Here is a 26,342-nt window from a genome sequence, read left to right on the forward strand (position 1 = left end):
TTATTTATTTATTTACATTGAGGAAAGAAGATGACCTTTTAAGGGCTCGTTTTCCTTTGTTAGACACAATATTAATGAGAACTAACAGACACACTAACAGGCACATTGATATATGAGAGCTTGTACCATGTGTATTGGCGTTTGGCACTTATAGTGCCGTTTCACACGGATGCAGCCATGCTGGTGCCACATTTCTTTCGCGACGTCTAACGTCGATGACCATCGTTAAACCTTTGTGGTAGCTGAAGTTTACACCTGGAAACAGCATATGGTTAAACCCGGCCAGCGCCTCCTCTATCTTTCGGTGCCTGGGCGAAGGAGTGGAGAGGAATGGGAATCGGCCATCGGCATTAGTACGGCTCTTAGCCGCCACGCGCCACCACCGGAGTAGAGCTGCCGTCACGTCATCGCTCACGGAAACGCAGGTTGTGGCTGCATTCGCAGCTGTTAAATGGTTCAATCTTTGACTGTATTCGCGCTGTTTGAAATGATACAAACATTTGTAAACGGGAATCCTGAAGCACTTGCTGCTCTGGACAACCAGCCCATTTTAAAGGCATGTGACATTCGCAGATATTTGATCGAGGCGCTCGCGCGTCGTCTGCTAGGCCGATATGAGAGCGCATGCCAGTGTTGCGCGGAAAATTGTTCTGTTACCGCAATGTTCGCTTGACCGAGAGTCGATTTTTGATCGATTTTCGAAAGCAGTGTTTGCCGGTAACTAATATTGAAAGCTCGGGCGCTTAATGTCCCCGTATGCATGCTGCCGCCTATTGGTGCAGCACACTATGCGCAAGCGTGGAGTCCATGCGCTAATTAGCACGAAATGTCACCACGCTGCTTCCAAGGATATACGTGATCACCTGTTTTCTTCGTAAAGCTTTTGTGAATTACATTTGTTGCCACCGAGAGAAAGCAACAGCTGGTGCCAGAAAATGAAGAACTATGCCGCGTGATGCCATCATTTCAGACCTTAAAATAGTTAAATCTTGATGGTACGAAAAACTAACACAAACAGCTGCATACGCCACGCGCTTCCTGCGTCACTGGCCGATGTGCGTGAACGGACGCTGCTGCTCAAGTCTAAAGTCGTAGTGTTGACTGTTAACTTGAGCCAATGTGACAGGCTTGAGAAATGCGGCTTCTTGTCAGTTTCTCGAGCTGCTCTTTGTATTTGTGCACGCTCTGTCGTCCTCAGGTCTCTTTCTTTTCTCTTCCATTTGGCCTTTTCAGAAGTGAGCAATGTAGAGGCCTAATGAGTGTCGACCTCGACACTTTTGTTGCAGGGGGCAACCTGCTCAGCCTTATTTGTGCACGCAGTCATTGTGACACTGTACAGAGGGCCGTGACTAAGGAGGTGGGGGGGGGGCTTCTGACACCCCCCGAAATTTTTTCATGCTTTAACTTTTCGGGTGACGTTAAAATATTTGCACGCCTTCAAAACGACTACCAGTTGCCAAACTTAGCCGTTCTACGCAAAAACACCCTCCGAAATAAATTCCTGGCTATGGCCCTGACTGCACAAGATGATCTTTGGTTGTTTTGCCGGTAGCGCATGTGCTATCTATGGGCTCCGATTCTTCATATTCGGAACCTAATGTCAATGTTGCACATGGAGACGATCGTGAGGCAGCGTTGCTACTGGTACGTGTATTCCTTGACTGTTCGCTCGCAGCACGGTCACATTTAGTGATACTTGACACGCTTCGTTCAGTTGTTACCTTGGGCTGCAAACGTCAAGGGCAGTCTGCAAAGAGTGACAGTACTGCACCCTCCTTGAGCCGCCGCTTCTTACATTCTATGAAATCTGGCCGGAAATGGCGTCTATATAATCTAGTATAGTTTGAAGATGCATTAGGAGACCAATTACCTTGCATAATTACTACACCTCTCCCTACACCAGGGGCAGCTGAAATTTCAGGGAACGACATCCCAGCAGTGTTTTACGGCGAAAGCCCTAGATGCCTCATCAAACGCGAATATTGACGGTCGGCAGGTAAAACTCATCGGTATTTATACATGTAGAACCGTACACTCAAGCTTTACCGCTGTTTAATAAATTCATATGAATGAAATCATAAAAATTTGCTGACCTACTCGCATCGTGCGCACAGTCCTATCAGAACATTCTAAAACGGTCCTGAAGGCCGCGATGCATTGTGACGTGGCCTGCGCCGAGCGATGGGGCAGTCCTAATGAAAACCAGTATGCGGGTCAGCATGAAAAACACATGTACACTTCTCAACTACTTTGTCGGGCGTATGGTTGGGATTCATCGTGGTGTCCAGCTTTCTCTCTATATTGATTAAACTCCAGTGCGCCTCTGACATCATTCGAAACGACTTTTGTGATGTTCTGTATAATATTGTGAGTAATTTTATGAATGTGTGCAGTTATTTAGATCTTTTATGGCTTCTTTCTTTTGTATAAGAATATTATTAGCGTTTTTCCAATTCACTGGTGCATTTGAAGTCTTAAAGGGGCACCTAAGTAAAAGAAATAATCAATCTGAACTGATTAATTACGCTCTGAAAACTACTGTTAGTAATTTCACCATAATAGGTTTCTCAATGAAAAGCAAATAAAGGCCAATCTATAACTTGCGAACTTTGTGCCTAATACTCTGTACATGACGCCTAGATGAAGTCGCAATTTCAATATCTTTCGCCTTCCTATTTCAGCCATATTGACACAACAAAATTTTCGGAAACCTGTTATTTTAAATTTCTCGTCGGCTCGGGGGACAGTGAAGAACGTATGTACCAATTTTCGACTATGCAGGCCCTAGTAAACATCGTTTTGACGTCACAGCGTCACAGTTGGTGCACGAACTGAAATCCAGCGTCACCACATACCAGATTTCAGTGTCGCCTCTTTTTGGCACCGTTTCTTGCTCACGCGGCTTTTTCGCCCGTAACGGCTCTGCTTTTGGAACTGTGAAAGGGTAACGTACGAATATGAGAAAAATTTATATTCTATTTGTTGTGACTTTAAGGGATTGTAGGTAGAATTTTGCCAGCTTCTTAAATATGAAATTTCTTCCACCGTTGATCAAAATCCACTGTTATGCCGTCTTCACCAGCCACTTTGCATCGGGACATGCTTTGTAGGATCATTCTAATTTGGTCGTAGTCACACATGGATGTTCGGTGCCCTGTTCTACATCAATTTCGTTCCCGATTGGACAGCTTGTCTGGTTACCGTACATTAATGGGCAGAAGTGCTCTGCCACCTTAACTAGTTCATGTAAGTCGCTAATAACATTTCTCAGCTTATCTTTTACTGCATGCATTTTGGTCCTTCCTGCCCAATTTCTTCTTAGCTACTTTGATGTGGCCCCTATTGTTAGTACTGCCTCTATCTCTTTGAAAGTACAACAGCGTATGTTGCTCATATTCGTCTTGTTGACCAGTTTCAACAAATGAGCGAATTCCACTTTAGCTCTTGCTGTTATTACTTTCATGGCCCCACCATGGTGGTCTAGTGGTTATGGCGCTCGACTGCTGACCCGAAGGTCGTGGAATCGAATCCCGGCCGCGGCGGCTGCATTTTCTATGGAAGCGAAAATGTTTTAGGCCCATGTACTTAGATTTAGGTGCGCGTTAAAGAACCCCAGGTGGATGAAATTTCCGGAGCCCTCCCCTACGGCGTCTCTCATAATCATATCGTGGTTTTGGGACGTTAAACCCCAGATATTATTAGTTATTACTTTAATGAGTTTTCGTTTTCTTTATGTCGTTAGTGCTTTGAGAGAACTTGCTTAACTTTTGCTTAGTGCTTTGTCACAACTTAAATTACTGATTCTGAAAACTGTCACAAGTTTCGTTAATTTTCTCTACGCCGGAATTTACTATTTCCAAAATCTCGTATTTCTTCGCAAGGGCGATCCTACGTTCCGCTGTTTCTACCCGGATCGCATGCAGGTTGGCCTGTTTTGCAGTGATTAATTTAGTTCTCCTTCTAGAGAGGTTCAGCGCGATCTTGGCACTCATTAACCTATGATCACTACATTTTACTTTGCTATTTATCCGCTAATAATGACTCAAAATAGCATGTCTTATGTTCGCAGGAGAGCTGCTGTACCAGATGACCGATGGAGATGCAAAGTATATTGTGACCGACCCGCCGAATGCGGATAAAGTGCGCAAGGTGTGCGACGAAATGAAGATGCCCGAGAAGGTAAGATTCTTCCTTGGCAGTTGCTATACAAAAGAAAACATGAACCTTGTCACTTCAACACGCACTATGCCGAGCCAAAAAATGTTAAACTTCGCTGTTAATGTTCATAGTTTCAACGTAACTTAACCATCAACTGGCGCATTTATCATGACATAGGTGACACGACAAAAAGCTGTCTTCTAATTGTGTTTTAAAAATGTTGACATATCGCAGAGCCAGAATGTGCGCTTGAAATATTGGCACCGGGTGGCTAGCCCCCATCAGGGTTGCCAACCGCAGGTTGATTACCCTACTTGCAGGGTACTTTCGGAATTTTTCGGGCAGCGTGGGGTAGTACGGCGGTAATATGATTTTCTGACCAGGCGTAGGGTAGTTTCCACTTTTCGCTCGTCATCGATCAGCGAATGATGTAGGCGATCGACGCGACATCCCCGAGGACGTCATTCCTAAATACTACCAAAAACTAAATGTTTCTTTGAATAAAACTGGAACTCTCTTAATTGACATGTGACCAGCATAGGGCAGACGCGAAAGATAATACGTCAACCTTTCCCGGGCGGGGCGGAGAATACGAAAAAGAAGGGGGCTTTCGCCTTGGAGTCATCGAGTGCGCAAGGGGCCATGCGAGTTTTTTCGGTGACAGTGGATGGGTGGATGAAAGAGCGTCCCCTTTATGACGTGCGGTGACCTGAAGATCAAGCTTTAATTATTATATTATTATTATTATTATTATTATTACGTTACGGCCTAATCTTGTCCAGCTAAATTAAGGTTCTCTGCCTATAAGAAAACCTTACGAATTAACAGCCCAACTTTCCGCGCCTTATATAGCGCGGATAAACCTTAATTTTCTTGCTTTGCTTTATTTCTTTTTATTTTTTTATTATTTTTTTTCTATCAGCCTGCTTTTCCGCCACCAATCCCCCAGTCATCTTTTACTTATTTCTATCCCCGACCTGTTTGCCTTTCCAATGTCCTTAAAACTCAAAGATTCATGTAGGCTAAAGCCCTAACATGCACCCTGGTGGATGTCTTCACATTCAATTAAAACATGATCCGTCGTTTCCTTGCCTTCTCCATGTGCTTTTTCTTTACTGAATCTCGCTTTATAAGTAGGCGCACTAAGGTAACCCGACTTCGCTTCGAACAGCAAAGCGCATACCCTTGAATTATCGTTAAGTGCATCCTTGCTTATTTCGTCTTTACCCTTTGGATAGTTACCCGGAGCCAGCTTTTTTTTCCATCGCTGCTATCCAATACACCTTTTCCGCCTCTCTGGCGTTTCGCTTAATGTCCTTTGTCAACATATCGCTTACGCTGCCAGCCGTATACTTGCTGATGAGTCTCCTACTTTTTTTTTCTCAACTGTGAGTCAACGCTCTTCCCATACAAATACAAATTTTGTGTACTATAATGTCCATCCCCATACACAAGTATGCGGTGATGAATTGCTTACCATGACATCAAAGGGTAACACGTGATGATTGCATGCCATGTCAAGGATAGCATGGCATTTATGACTTTGATGACTTGCAAAGCCATTTAGGGCAAGACATAAATTGCATAAATCACAGGACATCGTCCCAGCTACTTCTTTAGATGGAACATCTCATTATGCAAGCCCCGCCACGGTGGTCTTGTGGTTATGGCGCTCGACTGCTGACCCGAAGGGCGCGGTATCGAATCCCGGCCGCGGCGGCTGCATTTTCGATGGATGTGAAAATGTCTGAGGCCCGTGTACTTGGATTTAGGTGCACGTTAAAGAGCCTCAGGTGGTCGAAATTTCCGGAGCCTTCCACTACGGCGTCCCTCATATTCATACCGTGGTTTTGGGACGTTAAACCCCAGATATTATTATCTTATTATGCATGACATAACGAAGATATCATGTCATGACGTATGTGCCATGCAATTTATTAACACGGAACCAGCACTATTTGGCCAAACGTTGGCCATTGTGTAAGTGTGCGGAAATGTATACACACGTGCGCTAATGAAAAGGCGGACATGTCATGTATGACATGACATGAATGGTTTATGTGAGAAGATGTGAGTCGCTACCCGTGAATCGGATACAGTCGCCGGGCAGATTCCAATAACAGACATATCGGTCTGCCTAACTACTCCACGAAACATGGACAATTTAATAGGAGGACCTTTGGTGAGCCAGCGCTAGTGCTGGCGTTGTCGGATCGTAAACTCGCCTCGTCACACTTGACCCAAAGTTGTATACTGCGCCATAACCGACGCCTTGCTCACTGCTTCGCGTAACGTCAATTCCCACAGTGCCTATAGGATGTGATGAATATTCTTCACATAAGGAATCCTCCCGCTCTGCCTCTAATACCTGCTTTCGGCAAAATTCGCGCTCCACTGAAATTATGCAGGACAAGTAGATGGTTAACGCCTCTGTGATTTAAAGACGGTTTGTCCGCCTATGTTTAGCACTCTCATTCTGTTTTTATCAGAATAACCGTTCAAAGGGGTGATCAATATCATCAATTAGTATAATGCCATTTAGTATGAATTTATATTTTGACTTGACGAGTATAGCTTGCCTAATTTTATCAACTTAAGCATTTAATTCTTACATTCCTGGGATGCAGGCCCGCTTTATACTGGGCGAGGCACCCGGCTTCACTTCAATTCTGGGCTTCGCGCTCATGGACCCGAAGCAGTTCCGTGAAGTACCTGTGCCTGACCCCCGGAACACAACTGCGGGCATCAGCTACACATCAGGCACCACGGGCCTGCCCAAGGGTGTCGAGATCACGCACTTCTCCTTCGTCGCAAACATTGTGCTCTCCAAGTACGTACTTTCCACGCGCTTGCTATTATTTATTAAAATTGTCCCACGCTTTGTGTTTATCTCTGTGTGAAACCTATTTCGTGACATCTTAGGCCTTGATGCGTGCTACAGGCTTCTGGTCAAATTACGAATAGCCAATTTTGCGCCGTGACTCAGGCTGTTGGTTAAATACTACATGTCATGTATGAAAAACTTATTTTACTGAATATGTTGAAGTGGAATTGAGCAGCTTAATGTGGGCTCGAATAGACGAATTGCGCCATCGGATGTGTTTTACTGGGCGCGTGACTTACGTATGTGAGCACTGCTGACCAATACTCTCGAACCCTTACCACGTATACAAAAATACAAAGGGAAAAGGAGAATTCGCTATGAAACATAACCATAGAAGGAATGCATAATGACAAAGAGAACACGGAAAACATTCACAGTATCGGACCTGGGGTGCTATGCAGGATGGCCCGAGCTTCTCGGGCATACGAGTTTGCTGCGAGCTCGCACTACGGCGGTCATGACAGGAAGACAGTGCGGAGCACGCGATAGCAGCGTTGATAAAAACGGCTACAAGAACAAGCATGGCGTCACAAACGCATGTGCAGCATAAATGGCGGTTTTCAAAGGAACGCCGCGTGCGAACGCGTCAGCGCCGCCACTCAGTCAACATTTTTACAGTGTAGCGACGTCAGCGTGATTGTCGCGCTATCTTTTTGCCAACTGATCATCGCGCCTCCCATGGGCGTGTTCGTGGGCGTTTGTCCTCTTTCGGAGAATTCTTTCGTTACACCTGTAGCATGGAAATTTCCACACTCGAAGGCAACAAGGGCGCACACGCAGCACTCTGGTGCAGCTGGTTTCGCTCCTCTGGAATATTTCAGCTAAATAAATGGACAGGTTACTGCTATACTTACATTGCACGTCTGAAGATTTTTCTGTAGTAACAAATCGGTAGAAGCAATGTCTCCACAAAAAAGTAAATAATAACATTTCTCGCCGCAAATCCTACCTGTGGCGCTTGCTTCGTGGCTGTGAGTGGTACATCGTGAGCGCGGTGAAGTTGAATGCGAGACATCGTAGCCACGAGATGATATAACCTTTAGTTATTCATGCGTTTGTGCATAGTCTGTGCGATTAAGCTGATAGATTAATAGTGCCGCTCGCTGGCGTTGCGCCTTGAGCAGTGCTCCTCCGCAAGAGCAAACGCGGTGGGCGGATCCGATCTTCGCCGCGGGCGTCTGTCAATCAAATTGATTGACGTGCGAACTCGGGCAAAAACTCGTTGATTCTGAAAAGGCCCCAGTTCAACTCGGGACTGTCATGGTGCCGGTGTGCCTGTAAAGTGTCTCGTGCAGTGTAGGCTACTGAGTAGATTCTTCGCATATAAAATAATTTGGTCACCTTGCACTACTTGTGCAAGGCTGGGGCCATCGGAGGAGCGTGTGGTCACCCAGCTTCTTCGAGCTTATTACGTGGCTCGTTTACCCAGTATGCTTGGCCTGCTTCAGAGTAATGACCGTGTCAGTTCGGTCTTAATATTCGTGCTATTGATTAGCTAGGCCTTAATTAACATGGCAGTGAAGAATTATGTTTTAATTCGTCGTTTTCATCAGCACGGCATTAATTAATCAGGTTTCTTTATCAAGGTCCTCATTAGCACGATTGTACGTAACATAACGTTAATTAGAGTGATCGTAATTACCGCGTACTTGGCGAGGAAGTTCCTAATTAGCTTAATTTGAACTAGCGCGCTGCTAATTAGCGTCGTGTTAACTAGCATAGCCATAATTAGTTCGACCTTAACTAATATGATACTGAATAGTACTGTCTTGATTATTAATGTTTAATTACACCTCATTAATAACTCAGGTTTAATTCAATAGATCCTGAATAATGCAGAGGTAATTAGCATGATCCTAATTAGCTCTATAATAATTAACATGATCTCGGTGAGGAAGGTTTTTATTATCTTGGTTACAATAACACGCTCCTAATTAGCGTAGGGTTAATTAGTGTGATCTTAATTAGCTTGTTCTTAGCTTTACATGGCTTGATTAGCATGGTCTTAGTAAGACGTGGCTTAATTAACTCGGCTTTAGCATGATTTGGCTTAATCAGCTTCGTCATAGCATGTCCTGACTTAGCTAGATATACCGCGCAGTCAATTAGCGGGCGCACGTGCTCGGGGAGTAGCAGACGATGAAGAAGAGGACGAAGAGGGCACGCGTCGGCCGAGCAGCGCGCTAGAATGTACAGGCCTTCCATGGTGATTATACACGTGGCCTCGGCGATTAGTTCTAGCTGCGGTGTTGATTAGTTCTAGCCACGGTGCTGATTATTCGGAAGGATACTTAGTGCAGACATTACACGCTTGAAAATGGATTCAAACGGCCCACGAAAACATAAAAAATATAGTTAGTAGAACTTTCTGTCATTTTTTTCGCATGGGTGCATTTCTGCACTCAGTGGAACGACAAACAAATGAAAGAAGGTGCCTCTAGTTTGAAAACACCACCCAACCTTCTCGACCGCCCTTGACGTGACGCCGCGTTCCATCGTAACTAGAGTGACCTAGAATAGGGGGAGTGTCCAAAGCGCCGCGCGAATACATGGGAGGAGCGAGGGCCTTTTGCGGTGAACTTCCGCGCCGCGGCGCTGCCGTGCCGGACCCGTGGGCTTTCTCCGCGGCGGAAGCCGCGTCAAAGCGGCGAGCGTCTGCTACGCGCATGATATTTTGGCCGCTATTAGCTAAAATTGCGGAATCGTGGGCAATATTTATTACTGCGTCACTGCAACATAATACTGCAGCGACTCATCACACAGAGAACGCGTTTGTTTGTTTGTTTGTTTGTTTGTTTGTTTGTTTGTTTGTTTGTCTGTTTGTCTGTTTGTTTGTTTGTTTGTTTGTTTGTTTGTTTGTTTGTTTGTTTGTTTGTTTGTTTGTTGTGAAACGGGGATTTTGTATATATCCTTTCAGCTGGTTTGTCACCGCATTGGTCCACACTTCCGCGGCTGTTTGAGGAACGCATCCTGCGCGCACTTCATCGTGAGAAAAGGCGCTTAACTTACTTTCGTGTGGAATGACGAACCTAAACTTGCTGCAGGAGAGAATAAACTGGAGATAACCAGGAGAACGTAGCACATGTGCACGTTAACTACCTCATGCATGCTAACGCGTTTGCCCCCTTCATATCCTATCTTTTATTTCGTGCATTCGATTTGTTTTAAAAGGCTGCCTCCGGCGCTCTGCTGTTTCAAGCCATTTCATGAAGCCGAATGTGTCAGTCGGCGTGGCCGCGGTACCAAAAGTAAAAAATTACTAGCGTAACTAGCGTCTCGTTCACTTGGTATACACGAAAATTGGCACGGAGGGGCACGAATGTACGTATGCCCAACATGACCGATAGGTCATGGCATCACTAACTTGACATGCTTGCCATTTGCGTAACGACTAACAATAATATTATGGTGTGTGGCGCGCAAACCCGCTTTCTTTAGCCAGAAATAATTCTGACAATGTGTGGTCTGACGATTTGTTTCCGTCAGGGTATAAAAAACGTGGTGGTCACCAATATCGATGTCAACATGTTAGACTTACCCATACATTTTGAAGAATTACTGACCGCATAGGTAAAATGTATGCGAAAAAATTACATGAAAAAAAAAACATAGTCCCTTATGCATTCGCTTGAGATGACTCGAAAACGAAAGCCTTCTTTTTGGTCAGTCGATGCATTGATCCTCCCTCGCCCCTCTCCGAAAGCTTTCTGCACATAACGTGGTTTCCGACTGCCGACAGGATCGAATGCATTGCAAGCTTTCTGCACCTCACCTGCTTTTACATTGCCTCCGTGATCGGGGGCCGATCACGGAGGCAATGCAAAGCGACCATGTCATGTGATGGCGTCATCATATGACGTCACGTTGAATAACGTCATAGTGACGTCACAAGTTCTGTCGACGTCATCACGTGATGATTTTGTGCATCACTGCTGTTGGCTACGCGGGACGCCGACGGTCAATTTTCGTGTTTGATGAGGCATCTAAGGTTTTAGCCTTTAAAAAACTAGACAAACCAAAGCAAATGAAATAACAGTGCAACATCGTGTATGCCTCACTTCATGTTACGAGCGATCGCCCGAAAACAAACGTGATTCTCAGCTCAGAGCAGCTGATTGCACGCGTCTGCGGGACAAAAGAGGCTTGCTTTATCCGTCTGGTCATCTCTTTATATTTATTCACAAAATGACCAGATAAGCTGTTTAATACTCCGGAGCTTCAGCACGAAATTGCGGGGGACGCTATATTGAGGTCATCAGGTCATCATATATATATATATATATATATATATATATATATATATATATATATATATATATATATATATACACATTATCGCATGTTGCATTTTCTCAGGCTAGGTACATAAGGGATCTCTGTATTTGAACAATTTTCTGATATGATTGAGATATTACACTTCTATTTGTCAATTTATTAACGTATTTTCATTCAGGCAGCTTGTACAGCAAGAATAAGGGCATTTGTAACTTTGTTTCATGATATATTTGTAAAGCATTTTCTATATTACGCCTTTTATGCAACAACTTGTGGAATAAGGTTAGTTTTCCTGGCATTGCTTTTCTTTCAAATGTTTGCGCACGGTGAGCCTTCTTGTACGCTGCCTAAGAAGCAAAAATAAGCCAACAGCATTGCGCTCGTATGGCCATCTCTGCTCTTTCTTTTTTTTTTTCTTTGCGTCTTCTCGGTGTGCTCCGTCCATAATAAAGTGATAGTGGAGGCTAATGAATTGTCGAATAAAGCGGTGTGTATATGGCTAGCAAACCAGTGGCGACCATGAGTAAAAAGCTCGTAGTGTGAAGCGGTCACTGCGCTTAAGTGTTTCAGCTGACTGCGCATGCACTTTACTTTTTTATTACTCTTAATTCGTGCATGCATGATGCTATTGCCCGATTACTCGTGCGGATAAGTTTTTTTTTTCGTTCTTCGCTTGTGCGTGTCCATTTTGCGCGTTTGTAGGCACGCACCAACGTTCTCGAACTCTGTGACCGGAACTAGGCTACGCTGATGCCGCTTGACACATGATTTTTTGCATTCTGTGTTTGCCCCAGCACTAACAGAACGCTTAAAGATGGATAAGCTCCATTCCGCACCGCATTATAAAAGTTAAGTAGACTTCAAGTGCCCTGTGTGGAAACAGTCGCAAAAAACTACAGCGCGTAGCAGACGCCCCTCGCTTTCCGCGCGCTTCCCGAGCGCGGAAAGCCCACGGGTCCGGCGCAGCAGCGGCGCGGCGCGGGAGTTCACCGCAAAAGGCCCACGCGGGAGCCGGCGCTTTGGACACTCCGCCTATTCTAGGTCACTCTATCGTAACCAATGGAACGGAGCGCGCGCTGAGGAATGGATTTCACCTTCGCGTACTGTTAGCTCGTTCAAAAGGGGGTGTCGCCAGAGCTCGGAAAGATTCCGAGGTTCGCCAAACTCGGGCCATTCTGCATAGCACCCCTGTTTTCAACTGAAACTATGTATCTAGGAAAACAACAGGAACGAATGAAGTGAACAAACCCAAAAACTAGAGCAGCACGTCAGCATGGGTAAAGTGAAATACTGTGACTGCGCTGCTATAGACATGCACAGACTACCGCACGACTGAAGTTATTGAAGTCGTCGAAATTGTAAAGATCAAACATCCAGTACTGGTCAGACATTGGTCACTCTTGCGCGCACGTTGGTCAACCAAACGTTGGTCACTTACTGTGTGCACTTCGATGCCTCTGTATGTGCGAAGCCCATGCGGCACCAGAAACGATACATTTCGATCGAGGGGAACCGCTCTGTTCAACTCGGTATGTTAGGTGAACAGCTTTGAGTCGACGATCGTTTGAGAATACGGGTGTGATCTACATCGGAGGTGGTAAGCGCAGAATGGCGCACTGTCGCGGGCGATGAGTAAAGGTGCGTAATAACATTGAGAATGAACACGTCGTGATTTTTTTAGAACCAAACATTTCTTACCAGTCTAAGGTAATTAAAATATTCGCTACTGTCCACCAAGAACGCGCGGTCCGCATTCAGAAAGCGAGTAACAAAGCGTTGAATCAAACTAGTAGCAAATCGAGCCCGTGAGGCAGCAGCTACAAAACGTCGAAGAACACTCAGATGGTGAGTCGAGTTTGTAATCTGAAAACTCGCTTTGACGACGCCGGTTAACTGCTTTCGACGCAATAACTCGGACCTTTTACGGTATTAAAAATGTGAACAAGGTAATGAACTTGTCCCTTCTTTTCGCACATGTAAAGCTCACGTGATATCGCTCACTTAAACGTGGATGTCCCCGAATGTTGGAATATAAGCTGTGCACTTGACGTTTGAGTCCCTTAATATCTTTCACTTGACTCATCTTCCCATGCTCTACTGAATCACTCGACCGTTCGGTTGTTTCGCCAGTCTGATCTTGCTCAGCATTTGGTAGTCCATATGAAGGAGAAAAAATGAACGCCTGGCAAATAAATAGAAAATGTCTCCTTCCTGGTCCCATCGTGACGCCACTCTCGCTTTTGTTGTGAGCCCTGGTTTTCTAACAGTTCAATTCAAAATGTGCGCCGGATGTGAATTCTTTCTCCCACTTAATTGGGACTTCGTTGACAATGCCCACTTAAAGCCTTCTCTGGTCAGCTCAGCAGGTGGGTTCTTGCAATTTAAGCGCACAGAGTGTTTAGCCTACGTCATAACATATATTCTCATCGAAATGGTTGATGAGAACATAATGATATTATAACCGTTGCACTATATTGCGCGGTTGAATACGTTGCCAGGCGTCTGCTTTTACAATATTAAGGTACATTTTCCTAGTCTGATCTCGTTTTCATATGTAATGGTGCCGGTAACTGCTACTATGCTGATATTTCTTCCGTTTTTGAAAGGACAAAGTTAGGAATGTACTGTAGCAACGAGTGAACGGCGGTTACGTGGCTGACTAAGATTCCGCTTACATGGCTCACTAAGGTTACGTGGATGACTAAGCAGTGTAAAGACGAATTATAGAGGAAACTGCGCAGCCGACCATCTGGTTGTCCTGAATTAGGAAGTCACGCATTGATACGCGTAAATAAGTTTCATGTATCATCAAAATGCAGTACGAATTGCTGCACAGGTTTTGCTGTAGTCTTGCTGCACAGATACACGAGCGCGTCACTAAACAAGGACTATATGAGAAGATAAGAACAAGTGAGTAACGTATTCAGCCGTGCAATGTACTTAACGGTTATATTATCATTATCTTCTCGTATGCTAGTTTAGTTTCGCGCTCGCATTTCCAAGTAACATGAATCATCAACTCGATCGATCAGCCATTTTGTCGTTTTGTTTCTGCACAGAGTTCTTAACAAGCGGCGTCTTAGTAACATTTGTAGAAGAATCGCCAGAAAAGTTTTGACCGGGGCTCATTTAAGCTGCAGTTCCAATGAGCTTGCTTAGAAAAGTGTCTCTAACGAAATGTGCCGTACTTGACGCAGAGACATCACGGCATCTGACGAGACGGATGTGTTCCTCGCGTGGAACCCAATCACGCACATGTCCGGCTTCTTGTTCACCATGCTTGGGATCTGCATCGGCTCCACATGTGTGATCGTCTCGCCTGCACTAACCTTCAACCAATTCGTCGACGTCTGCAACAAGTACCAGGTTTGTCTGTATACAATTTCATTGAAGTGCGATGTACCGCGCGTGAAATGTAGCTTTTATTTTTAGCAATACTTAAAGCATTTCATCCTACCGCGTTTAAAATTTAGCCGAAAAGGTGGCTTAGTAACTATCACGATGGGATGGCTTGCATGCACGAGTTTTATTGCTAATTTTCGTGCGCTTAACATTCTTGAGAGCTCGCAGTCTTAGACTCAGAGGTAGTACATTAAACTGAACTTGAATTTAAGTGCACGAGCCCGTAGTTTCCTGTAGTGAGAGATCCGCATTACTTTTCACCCTACGTGTCCCAAATTAAACCCAGAATTTGCTACAGCCTGTGTCATAATCATGTTGCGATTTTGCCCCACAAAACTCAAAATCTTTAGTGTTGGAATTCCACGCACTAATATTATTTCGCAGGTAACAACTTAGCCGCGAGGTAACGCAGCTCATGCGCCAGCGTAAATCGAAATCACAATTAGCGTGGAGGCGATGTCACAGGAAACGGAAGACAGAGAAAGCTGGTAAAGTAACGTGCTTAATTAACGTCTAAACGCTTTGCAAGTAGCAATAATTATAAACGCTCGTAAAACATCCGGAATACGTCTCTAAAAGTAGCGTATTTACGTGATTCTGCAAAAAATGGTTTCTTAGCGGTTTTTTGAATTTGAGCGGGTAACGCTCTGCAACAGTGGATTCTGGTAAGTTGTAGCATTCCTCAATGGCTACAGGAAGAAATGATTTGGTAAATGATTTTCAGTTCGACCTCAGTCAGTCTGACCTCTCTCGTCATTCTTGAAACTACAGTAATATTAATTATTATTGTTGGGGTTTTACGTCCCAAAACCACGATGTGATAATGGGAGACGCCGTAGTGGACCGCTCCAGCAATTTCGACAACCTGGCGTTTCTTAACGTGCAACCTTAATCTAAGCACACGGGCCTCTAATATCTTGCCCCAATCTAAACGTGGCCGCACCGCCCGGGATTCAGTCCTGTGACCTTCGAGTCAGCAGTAAAGTACCATAACCCCTAGACCTCCGCGGCGGGCTCATTAACCGCCGCGAGCGAAGCATATCGTTTGTGCGCTGAATTACAATGCTATCGTTTGTACGGTAGCATTGTAATTGCTTTGGGACAAATTAAACGTGCTACTGCATCATGGTAATAATCGTAATAGCATTAACAAGCTTACCATCGAAGGAAGAGACTTGAGTGGGGTGGAATTGGCTGATGCTTTCAATAATTTTTTTTACAAATATGAGTACTTCAGGTAGTCTCACAGATGCATGTCTATATATGAACATGAGGAATAACAAAACTTTATTTCTGCAGCCAGTTACAGTGCAGGAAGTGATTTCGACAATCACAAATTTGAAAAACAGCAGCAGTAGAGACATCGACGAAATCCAAATAAAACCCGTGAAATTTGTAGCAGACATAATCGCACCAGTTCTTGCAAACATATTTAATACGTGTTTAACTACATCAACATTTCCAATGAAAATTCAAATAGCCAAGGTAGCAGTACTTTTTAAAAAGGGGAATCGAAATGAATTAGGCAATTACCGCCCTGTATCCATATTACCCATCTTTTCAAAGCCTCTTGAAAAAATAATTCATTGTAGGATCTCGAATTTTGTCGAGACCTCCAATATATTAACACCACATCAATTTGGATTCCGGAAGAACAGATCAACAGAATCAGCTTTGCTTCATCAGAAAGAGTATATTTTAACGGAATTTGAAAGCAAGAAAATAGTAATTGGTTTATTTGTTGATTTTTCCAAGGCTTTTGACTTGGTAAATCATGAAGTCTTGTTAGGTAAGTTAGATATTTATGGTATACGTGGTTGTGGGTTAAATTTACTGTGGCATACTTGTCCCACCGGCGACAAGTTGTTCAAATAAATAACTCGCGATCACAAGTTCTGCCACTGCATTGCGGTGTTCCACAGGGCAGCATTTTGGGGCCTTTGCTGTTTAACATTTACATAAATGACATCGTTAACATTAATAATAATGCCATGTTTATCATATATGCAGACGACACAACCATATTTTTCTCTGGCAATAACATTGACTATCTTATCTCTAATTGTAATAGCACATTAGTTCAACTCCAACAGTGGTCATCGTTCAACTCAATGAAGATTAATGAAAATAAAACAAAGGCCGTTATATTTCGAGCCAAAAATAAGCCTATCCCTCCTCATGCAGATATAATTCTCAATTCCCTTCCAGTTGATATTGTTGACCACTTTAAGTGCCTTGGCGTTGTATTTAGTGCGCACATGTCTTGGGAATCTCATGTAAATTTGGTACTAACAAAACTAGCTCGAATAACTGGTATAGTCGGTCGACTGAGATATATTCTCTCTCATTCTCTCTCCGAAACTTAAAATATTAGTTTACAATTCTCTTTTCTATTCACACATTACCTATTGCCAACTTGTCTGGGGTACAACTACATTTTCTAATTTACAAAAAATTTACATTATGCAGAAAGGATATCTACGTAATGTTTACAATGCTGAGTATAATGCAACAACCACATGCTTCTTCCATAAAACCCGTATTATAACAGCCCATAAGCTATACTATTATCGGCTGAGTTCTAGATTTAAATATGAAGTGACAAATAATATACGTAATTTAGATACCCTAGCACATTTGGAAACAAATGAGCATTGCTATAAAACAAGACACAGAGAGCATTGGAATGTTGTCACACCCCGTTTGGATACTGGCATAGAGCTTTCGAGTTATTCTTTACCATCGTTGCTAAACCATTTTCAGTTAATTAATTATGATTTGTTTGGTTGTTCCTTAGCAAAACTTAGATCGATGTTTGTAGAAGAAAGCTAATTTCGTTTATCCTGGCGTTGTATTGTATTGTATTTTTTTTTCTTTGCATTTTTTTTTCAGGCTGTTGTGTATTACTCTTATTCTGCACTGATAATATGTTTTGACTTGTTAAGTGACTGTTTTTCTTTGCTGTTGGCCACACGTCATACATTACGGGCTACGGACTAGTCAAGCCGCCTATAGGCAGCTTTTTTTCCGTTGTCCTCCATCTGTAAAGTACACGGTGGAAATAAAGATTTGATAATTACGGAGCGCAAGCGGGCCTGTCACGTGGTATCTTTTTGTATTTTGCGGGAACTCGCAATAATCTGAAAAACACTAATACTTAAAGGGGCCCTGCAACCCTTTTTCAGCATGGTCAGAAAACGCCCCCGATCGGTAGTCGAGGCTCCTGAGAACACGTGAGCCCTACATTATAGCACAGCACGCGGCCTGGAATTCACGATTGATTTTCAAAGTCAGCTTGAAATCATTCCCTCTTCATTCTACAAGTGGTGCTATATACGCAAATAACCACTTCATATACCTAAATTCACGGCCATTCGCTGATTTGAGCATTGTGAGCAGCAAAGTTACCGAGGCCGCCGCGGGATGCCGCCACGTGCCCGCGCGCGCACTCGTGATCACACCGAAGGTAAGCAGCGCGTTCGAAGAAAAAAAAAAGAAACAGTGCTCAAGGTCACGACGCGCGCGTGGCTTTACTGCTTTGCCCCGTGCCACCACCTCCCCTACTTCGCTTCGAGGGCGCTCGTCGGGACGAGAGAAGAGAGAGAGCAATTACAGCGTGCGACAAATCTCTAACTCTGCTCTATTTGGTGGATTCGAAAAAAATTTTGCGGCAGTCGATTCGCGAGGCAATAAACTCCTTTAGCGATGCCATTGGATGGTTACTTGAGAAAGTGTTGGAGGGCTCCTTTAATACATAGAAAGTTAAAACTTTTCTAATCAGACGTTCTACAAACCGACCGAAAACTTTCAAATTGTAATTTTTCCCGGGCTCTTTAAAAGTTAATTCATGTTGGTATATTAAGCAGTTAACAAGAACCCAAAAAATATTGCGACTTATACTCAATGCAAGACTCAGCAACACGCAGTTGGTCCCGCCGTCAGAAAGAGCGTCGGCATAATTTTAAACTCTGGCTAGAGCTAGCTGGGCCGCCCTGTATATGCTACATGAAAATGAAGGAACAAAGTCGTATCTAGATGTCTATGGAGCCATGTCCTATGGCACGATATCAGCAGACACAATATGCTATATGCGATGGCGAGAGACTAGCGCTTTCTACTGTACGATATTTGATTTCGAAGTGAGTGCAATCATATGAGCACCGAGTATCCACTGGACCGCAGGTATCATCGGTGTTCAGCTTCGCGAGCCGACTGCAAAACCTCGTGAACGAGATGCTTCGCACGAACATAAAGCTGGAGCAGGTTCGCAAGCTGTCCGTCGGTGGTAGCCTGGTGACCGAGACACTGGCCCGCAGAGCCATTCAAGCGTTTCCCATGCTTCACAACTTTCGAAACTTTTACGGCATGACCGAAACCTGCGGCCTCATCGCAAATCCGGGCCAGGATGAGATCGACTTTGTAGACCTCGGAGTACCCACGCCGAATGTTGAGATCATGGTAAGCCGCGTGCACTCAGGCACAGCAACCACACAGAAATAGCGTTCGCCTTTTCAGTGGTTTCAAAACAAGTGGACGGAAGGTAAATAAAGCTAGGCTACTTCGAGGTACAACTGGGTGGTTAGGCAACACGTTACTTGTTGGTTTAGATATTCACGTCTGCGTAGATAACGAAGTTACGCAGAATCAAGCAAGCTCTGGCGCAGTGCGTAAAAATTATATGTCCGAAAATGTACGTAGACGTACGTATTGGTGTTGTTGATCTACATGCGTGCGAGGGGGGTGGGTAGGTTCGTTTTTTGTACTAGCCTCTTGTTGTTATGCCGACTGTAATTCTTCTGCACCAGGAAAGATACGGGCGACTTTTAGTAGTTTGTTTCGATCGACGTTCATCCATACAGTGATATGTGCAAGGACAACAGTGATCACTCACCCCCTTGAGGCCGACATAGGTGCGCAGCGCTCATAGTGGGTTCGAGGAATCCTACATCATCTATCCTTCGCTGATGACATTGCATTGATGAGTAACGCGGGAGACGAATTACGGCTCATGATTACTGAACTGGATACGGAAAGTAGAAGAGTACGTTCGAAAATTAATATGCACAAAACTAAAGTAATGTGGAACAATCTTGGCAGAGAACAGCGCTTTGCGATAGGTGGCGAGACACTAGAAGTTGTAAAGGAGTACGTCTACTTAGGACAGGTAGTATCCGCGGAGCCGAACCATTAGAGTGAAATAACTAGAAGAATAAGGATGGGATGGGGCTCATTCGGCAAGCATTATCAAATCATGAATGGTAGTCTACCAATATCCCTCAAGAGGAAGGTATATAACAGCTGCATCTTACCGGTACTTACCTACGGGAGCAGAAACCTGGAGACTTACAAAGAGGGTTCAACTTAAATTGAGGACGACGCAGCGAGCGATGGAAATGAACATGATAAGTGTAACCTTAAGAGACATGAAGAGAGTAGAGTGGGTCAGGGAACAAACGGGGGTTAAGGATATCATAGTTGAAATCAAGAAGAAGAAATGGATATGGGCCGGGCACGTAGCACGTCCGCAGGATAACCGGTGGTCATTAAGGGTAACTGACTGGATTCCAAAAGATGCAAACGCGTGAGGGGGAGCCAGTGAATTAGGTGGGTAGATGAGATTAAGAAGTTTGTAGGTATAACGTGGCAGCAGAAAGCATAGGACCGGGTTGATTGGCGAAAACATGGGAGAGGCCTTTGCCCTGCAGTGGGCGTAGACAAGCTGAGGATGATGATGATGATGATGACATTCTCCAAGATCGCCGTCGCAGACCGGCGGGTCCTAGAGGCCAGTATTTAGCGGTTATGCAAATTATACAACCTCCGAGATCGCTTACATGCGAGGGCTCGTCTCATAGGCCATGGTGCCCATTTTTGTTTATTTTTTGCTTGCGTGAATCAAGCAAACCTTGTGTAAGCGCTACCGCCGCCGTGGCAAGCGCTCACTGCTACTACTGGCCTTTATGCAGAGATTTAAAAAAAACATGACAGTCATTACGAGCAACCAAAGCTTTCTTTACACACCAAATATTTTCAAAATGCAAGTGCACATATTTTGTCCATGAAGTTCAATGGAGGCCCACACAGAAAAAAGAGGTACAGTGCGCGATGCAATTAATGACAATGTAACTGCAAAATGAATGACATGCTTACAAACGGTTCCGTAAGCATTGAAAAACATTTGTCAAGAATATTAAAAAAAACCACGACGAGTGAACTTACAGAAGAGAGCATTAAAAACCGTTATACTCTGTTTAACTGAAGGTAGAATCAGCATCTCACCTTGCATGGTGGGACAAATGTTGAGGGCTTTATAATCGACAAATGTTGAAAGGCTGCTCATAAAGGTGATAAAAGACCAGGCACACAGCTATAAGAACTACACAGTAAGACGAGGCAAAAATATAGTTATCCTGCAACATTGAACTACAACCAAGTTTGAAAGCTCTTTGAGCAGATCACAGATGGGGATAACCAGCATTGCCATGGAAAGAACACAAAACATGAGCAACTTACTAAACAGCTGGTCACCCAAAACAAAGCCGCTTCATATCTTTCACACAGTAACTTGCAAGTTCAGCCTATCTGACTGGGGAGTTCTCTCAAGTTGGAACTATAACATTTTTTTAATAGCTGCTTGTGTCCAAGTGATCTTTACATTCACTGTTTACAAATGGCTTATCGATAACAGAGTCCGCCAAATAGTTAAGGTACCAGGCACCAGCAGAATACAAATTAAAACATGGTATAATTTGTGAAACTGAATGCGGAAAGACTGAAATCATGGTTTGCCAAAGTTGCGATTAATGCCACGGGCACCCCAAACGAGTGTATTCGACAGTACTTCAAAAATCGTTTACGGCAATTTACCGAAGAACAAATGCGGAAATTTGTGCAGGGCCGTTCATCACCCGAAACAGAGCAACCACCATGTCAGTGAGCAACTTCCAATATTGGAAAGGCAGATTCCATTTCCTGGACAATTTGGAAAGCTCTGTCGAATATGTAACAATCCATTTCCCATAAGATATATCGCCAGGAACATGATACGACATCAGCGTCCGCCCTAAAGCGAATTGCATGTCACTTTGGCGGCGCTGCTGCACACAAAAGAAAAGTGCACTTTTGAACGAATGAGAGATGTATTAATGAATAGGTACGTGCAGCGTATGCTCTTTCTTTTCTGCAATTTTCACTACATATTTGCGACTCATGGTCGTCAACAATATTAGGGTTTATGTAGATACAAAGTAAATTAATGACAGTAGCTACGCCGGCGTAAACAAGGCAGCCATTGTATTTCATGGATGACTTTATGCCCCTGGCGGCCATGGCAGTAAACAACCTGAGTGCTTAGAAGCAAGACAGTTTTGTAGTTTAGTACTTTCTGTTACCTTCTAATATTCAGAATAACAGAAGCAAGGTGACAAATACTACCAACCCTGATTTCATCTTTTACTTCCAGTGTTACTGCGGTCTTCTTATTCACTGCAGTACATTCCAACTAAATAAACAAGAAAATAAGCAACACACATCGACTCAGCTCGCTCACTTGAGCGTGCGTTCTAAAGAGAGTGCCATTAATTATTCCCACGGGACAGCTTGAAGCTGACACATGCGGCCAACTGCACTTGCTCAAAAGAGTAGTAAATATTTTGCGAACAGGACTTATTTTTTACATCATCATAATATGCATTTTCTCCGAACGATAAAATTTTTTTCATCAGTATCTATATATTATTCTGAAATTTAACTCTTCCTCTTTATACAGATCTTGAACAAGAGTAATGGACAACTGATGGGGCCTAACGAACCTGGTGAGCTGCTGTACCGTACGCCATCGATTATGCGTGGCTACTACAAAAGACCAAAGGAAACTGCGGAAATTCTTTTGAAAGACGGTTGGTGCAGTTCAGGTAAGCCCCTACAGAACATAGAGATTGATTAGCTTCAAGAGTATCTGTGACATCCTTTGTAATCCTCGAAGGGACTCACTGTTGGACTAGACAGCCCTAGGAAACAGACGGAAAGAACATTTTCGAATCATTCAGGTATAAGAGGCGCACAGGCAGTTATCGTGCCTGCCTGAGAGGTTTCCTACAAGAATACTAGAAGAGGACAAGATTACGCCCAAGGGAACGTTCTAGCTTATGGCATTTTTGCTTCTTTTCGCGACTTTGAGCATGTTGTGTTCTACTTCCCGTTCAGGCCGATAGATCCGCTCTCGAGCGACGCTCGAACAGCTCCCGCTTCCTAGTCTACCACACGTCGCCACGGGCTTCGAGGTACCTCACTGACGAAAATTCGGCGGGTTTTACACGCTTGTAACACAAGAAGGTGAAAGCCTGGCTGCATTCATATAAAGCGAATTAGCAGCAACGAGCAAGTACATCTGTTTTGCATGAAATAGACCTTTCGAATGCCTCATGCTAACACTTTTGTACTTCTTAGTATTTTCCGAGGTGTGCCCACTACGCCAGCTCTAGGCACTTCCCGCGTGCCCACTACGCGTCCGTAAGGCAATAGGCCTACCTACGCGGTTGCACATTCTCTGGGCCACAGTGACGGGAAGATTGCTGATGCATTGCAGGAGTTTCTTAAAGGTTCAAAAAGATTTAGATTGTAAACTTTACCTTTCCAAAATATTATTTCTATTTTTCCCCAAAATTATCGGTTTTATTGATTCAATTCTATTCTATATTATTATTAGTAGTATAATTCTAACTCTAATTCATTTATACTTCTTTCGTATAATTTAAACAAAGTTTGAACTTCAATTTCAATTTTTCCTTTAAAAGCTAACCGGTTCTTGGCCAATCCCCCAGTGTGGGTATGAGCCACAGCTTCCAGGCTCTACTCTACTCTACGTATGATGCTGTGGCTGATGATGACGATAACGGCGACGACGATGAGTGATGGCTGAGTCCTTTGTAATTGGTTGGAAGCTTTACACCACTCACTTGTTAAGCTGTTCACGTCGTACGAAGCCTCGTGCACTCCTACGCTTTTGCTACGCAATATTGCGTCTGTTAACGTGACTTCTCGCACGACATGGCGATTGGGTAAGGTCTTTTTCCAAAGCAGTTTCTAGCATTGGCGTCGATCTGTGGTAGAAACTTGAGTGTCACGCAAAATGCCTTTGTTAGATTCCGGCTCCAAGTCTGCTTTTTAAGGTCCTGATTGAGAGGTCACGTGAGTTTCCGTACCAAACACCGCGTTTTTCAAGGCCAACGCTTAATGAGGCACTTAAGGCTTTTGCCTTGACACGAAGTACAGTGCGCAATTTTCATGCAGCAAGTGGAATCATAGCAGCTTTTGTCCCTCTGTGTGTTCACATACGGGTATATTGAGGTCGATTTACTAGCACTGCCCAGCATAAGCAGCTGCGTGCAGCCATCGTGTACGGTGACGCAATTACCTTAAAGCAAAGCTTTCTTTTCCTCGTCAAATTACTTTCTGGGGTGGTGCGGGCACGCTTCGCAGCGGTGGCGCCACCTGTCGGAAAGGGGAAATAAAGAAAGCATGGTTGATCCCTCCGTCATAGGAATCGGAATAACACGAAAGTAAAACGTGCCCTTACAGAAGTAACCGAATGCTTACTGTACATTGACATAAGAGAGTTTGCACAATGTATATTGATGTCTGGCAGCTATAGCACCTGTTTAACGGGAATGCACCCATTTTGATGCTTGGTGGTACAACTCAATCCCGACGACTAACTTCCACGTTCAATGATTAAACAAACCCTTGTGGTAGCTGCAGTAGTTAACGGTGAAAGCGCGATCAGAGAACGCCGTGTGATAGCTAGCGTCGCACACTGGCCGTAGAACTTCGTCGCCGTCCCGCGGCATGTTAAACTGTGATTGAACACCATGGCCGGAGTACACGGAAACGCAAAGCGCTGCGCGCTACCCCTGTAGCCCGGCCGCGATTTTTCTATACTCTCGGACAACTTTTCTTGGCAATGAATAGAAAGCTACAGGGGCGGAGCGTCTGCACATGTACTGCTACGCGAAGTAGTCCGGTCTGGCGCGCGTCTCGCAACGCCGTGGAAAGTGATGGCTTGCGTTGCATTTCTAAGCAAACGCTGCTTAGCATCTAAGGTGCGGGTAAAAGGCGCGACTTTTTCAAGCACGCAAAAACGCAAAGTGACAACGTATAAAGCAAAAGAAATACAAATATCCCGCTTGTGTGCGCTGCGTTCCGTCTCAAAAAGCTACATGTAGAAAATGAAGGAGTATTTTATATATCTCACGCAGAAAATACGGACAAATTTGTGGGACTACATTCATTAGCGGTAGGATACGTGCATTGTGGCTCTGTAGCTTTCCCTTCATTGCCAAGAAATGTTGTCCGCGAGTATATGGTCTAGCGTAAGCGGGGAACGCGGTGTACCGAAAGGCGATAGTATCGCGTTTGGTGACGTAGAATTTGATGCGTTCAATAAGTAAAAAAAAACACTTGCCTGTGACGTCATTGTTGCAACTGGCCGTTGGTAGTACGAATGTCTCACAACACAGGAGTGAGCGCACCGTACAAGCGCAGAGCAACCCGAGTGCGGCGTTTTCGAGCGTGTGATGCTGCTTCTACGCAGTGGCCAGGCTTGGCCGGCTTGGCTGTGGCTACTTGAAGTATTAGACGTGTTGAAAGTGCTTTCAACGTTTTTTTGTTCGATTATTTATTGCACAGTATAATATTTCAAGAATGCAACTTTGCGTGAAACGTATTTTCGTTGAGAGTTTAAGACGGCGTACTCGGAGAGTTCAGCTGTAGCGTGCCGCCGCAGCGACATCGTCTCAAGATCTCAACATGTTGCCGGCTCGCGATAAGTCACGCGAGCAACGCACGGTTTATGTTCCTGGGACGTTCAAACCACGAAAAAACACGCGCTGGCAAAGAACGCGGTGTTATAGCCAGGTGAGGCAGGCGCGCGTCGCAGCGCTATTTTTGGTTTGTATTAGCGTGATAACACGAGCGATGCCGACGCTTTTAAGACGCTTGGGTTAAGGTCACCACCTCGCGGCATGTTAAGGCATTCACAAAATTGCACTTCTATTGAAAACGCGCCGAATGGGACGGACGTGTAGCAATACGCGTAGAAGGTGCTAATCGCGGAGGTCGCGGTAATGATGAATTACTTTACCGCTACCAGAGGGCAACACCACCCCGCTAACCGAGGCACTGTGAGAGGAGAGTGTGAGATATAAAAGGCGCGTTTGTAAAGCCTCTAGAGTATGTCACTGTGGCGCAGTGGATTGCGCGCCCGGCATCTGTTGTTGCGGACCGAGCAGTCGTGGGTTCGACGCCCGTTGATGGAACATTTCTTCTTTGCCACCTGGTAGTGTACATTTTTTCGACGTCATTTCCGTGACGGAAATACGTCACTGAAGTCTTGGTGGACCCCGGCATAAAACACATTCGTCTTAAAATAGCCCTCTTCTTTCACTCCCCTTTGACCTCTCTCCAACACCACTTACCGCCCCGCGCGACGCTCCCTGGTGGGTTCCAGAAACAAGCATCTTCCCTCTCCTTGAGCCACCACTACGCAGCACTGATATTGTGGGGGGGGGGGGGGAGGGGAGTTGAGCAAACAGAAGCTTGGCGACAAGAAAAGAAACGCTTTACA

The 26,342-nt window shown here is 44.5% G+C and overlaps 1 protein-coding gene across 1 annotated transcript in view; it reads left to right on the forward strand.

Moving 5' to 3' along the window:
* The window catches only part of LOC119397166 (probable 4-coumarate--CoA ligase 2), a 223,229-nt gene that overhangs the window by 166,760 nt on the left and 30,127 nt on the right, over positions 1–26,342 (forward strand). The window contains exons 7-8 of the mRNA XM_049416471.1: positions 18,902–19,177; positions 22,488–22,632. Coding sequence (XP_049272428.1) covers positions 18,902–19,177; positions 22,488–22,632 — 421 coding nt within the window. The remainder of the gene's footprint in view (positions 1–18,901; positions 19,178–22,487; positions 22,633–26,342) is intronic.

The sequence above is a fragment of the Rhipicephalus sanguineus genome, chromosome 6 (genome assembly GCF_013339695.2).
Source record: "Rhipicephalus sanguineus isolate Rsan-2018 chromosome 6, BIME_Rsan_1.4, whole genome shotgun sequence".
In the NCBI taxonomy this organism is placed as follows: domain Eukaryota; kingdom Metazoa; phylum Arthropoda; class Arachnida; order Ixodida; family Ixodidae; genus Rhipicephalus; species Rhipicephalus sanguineus.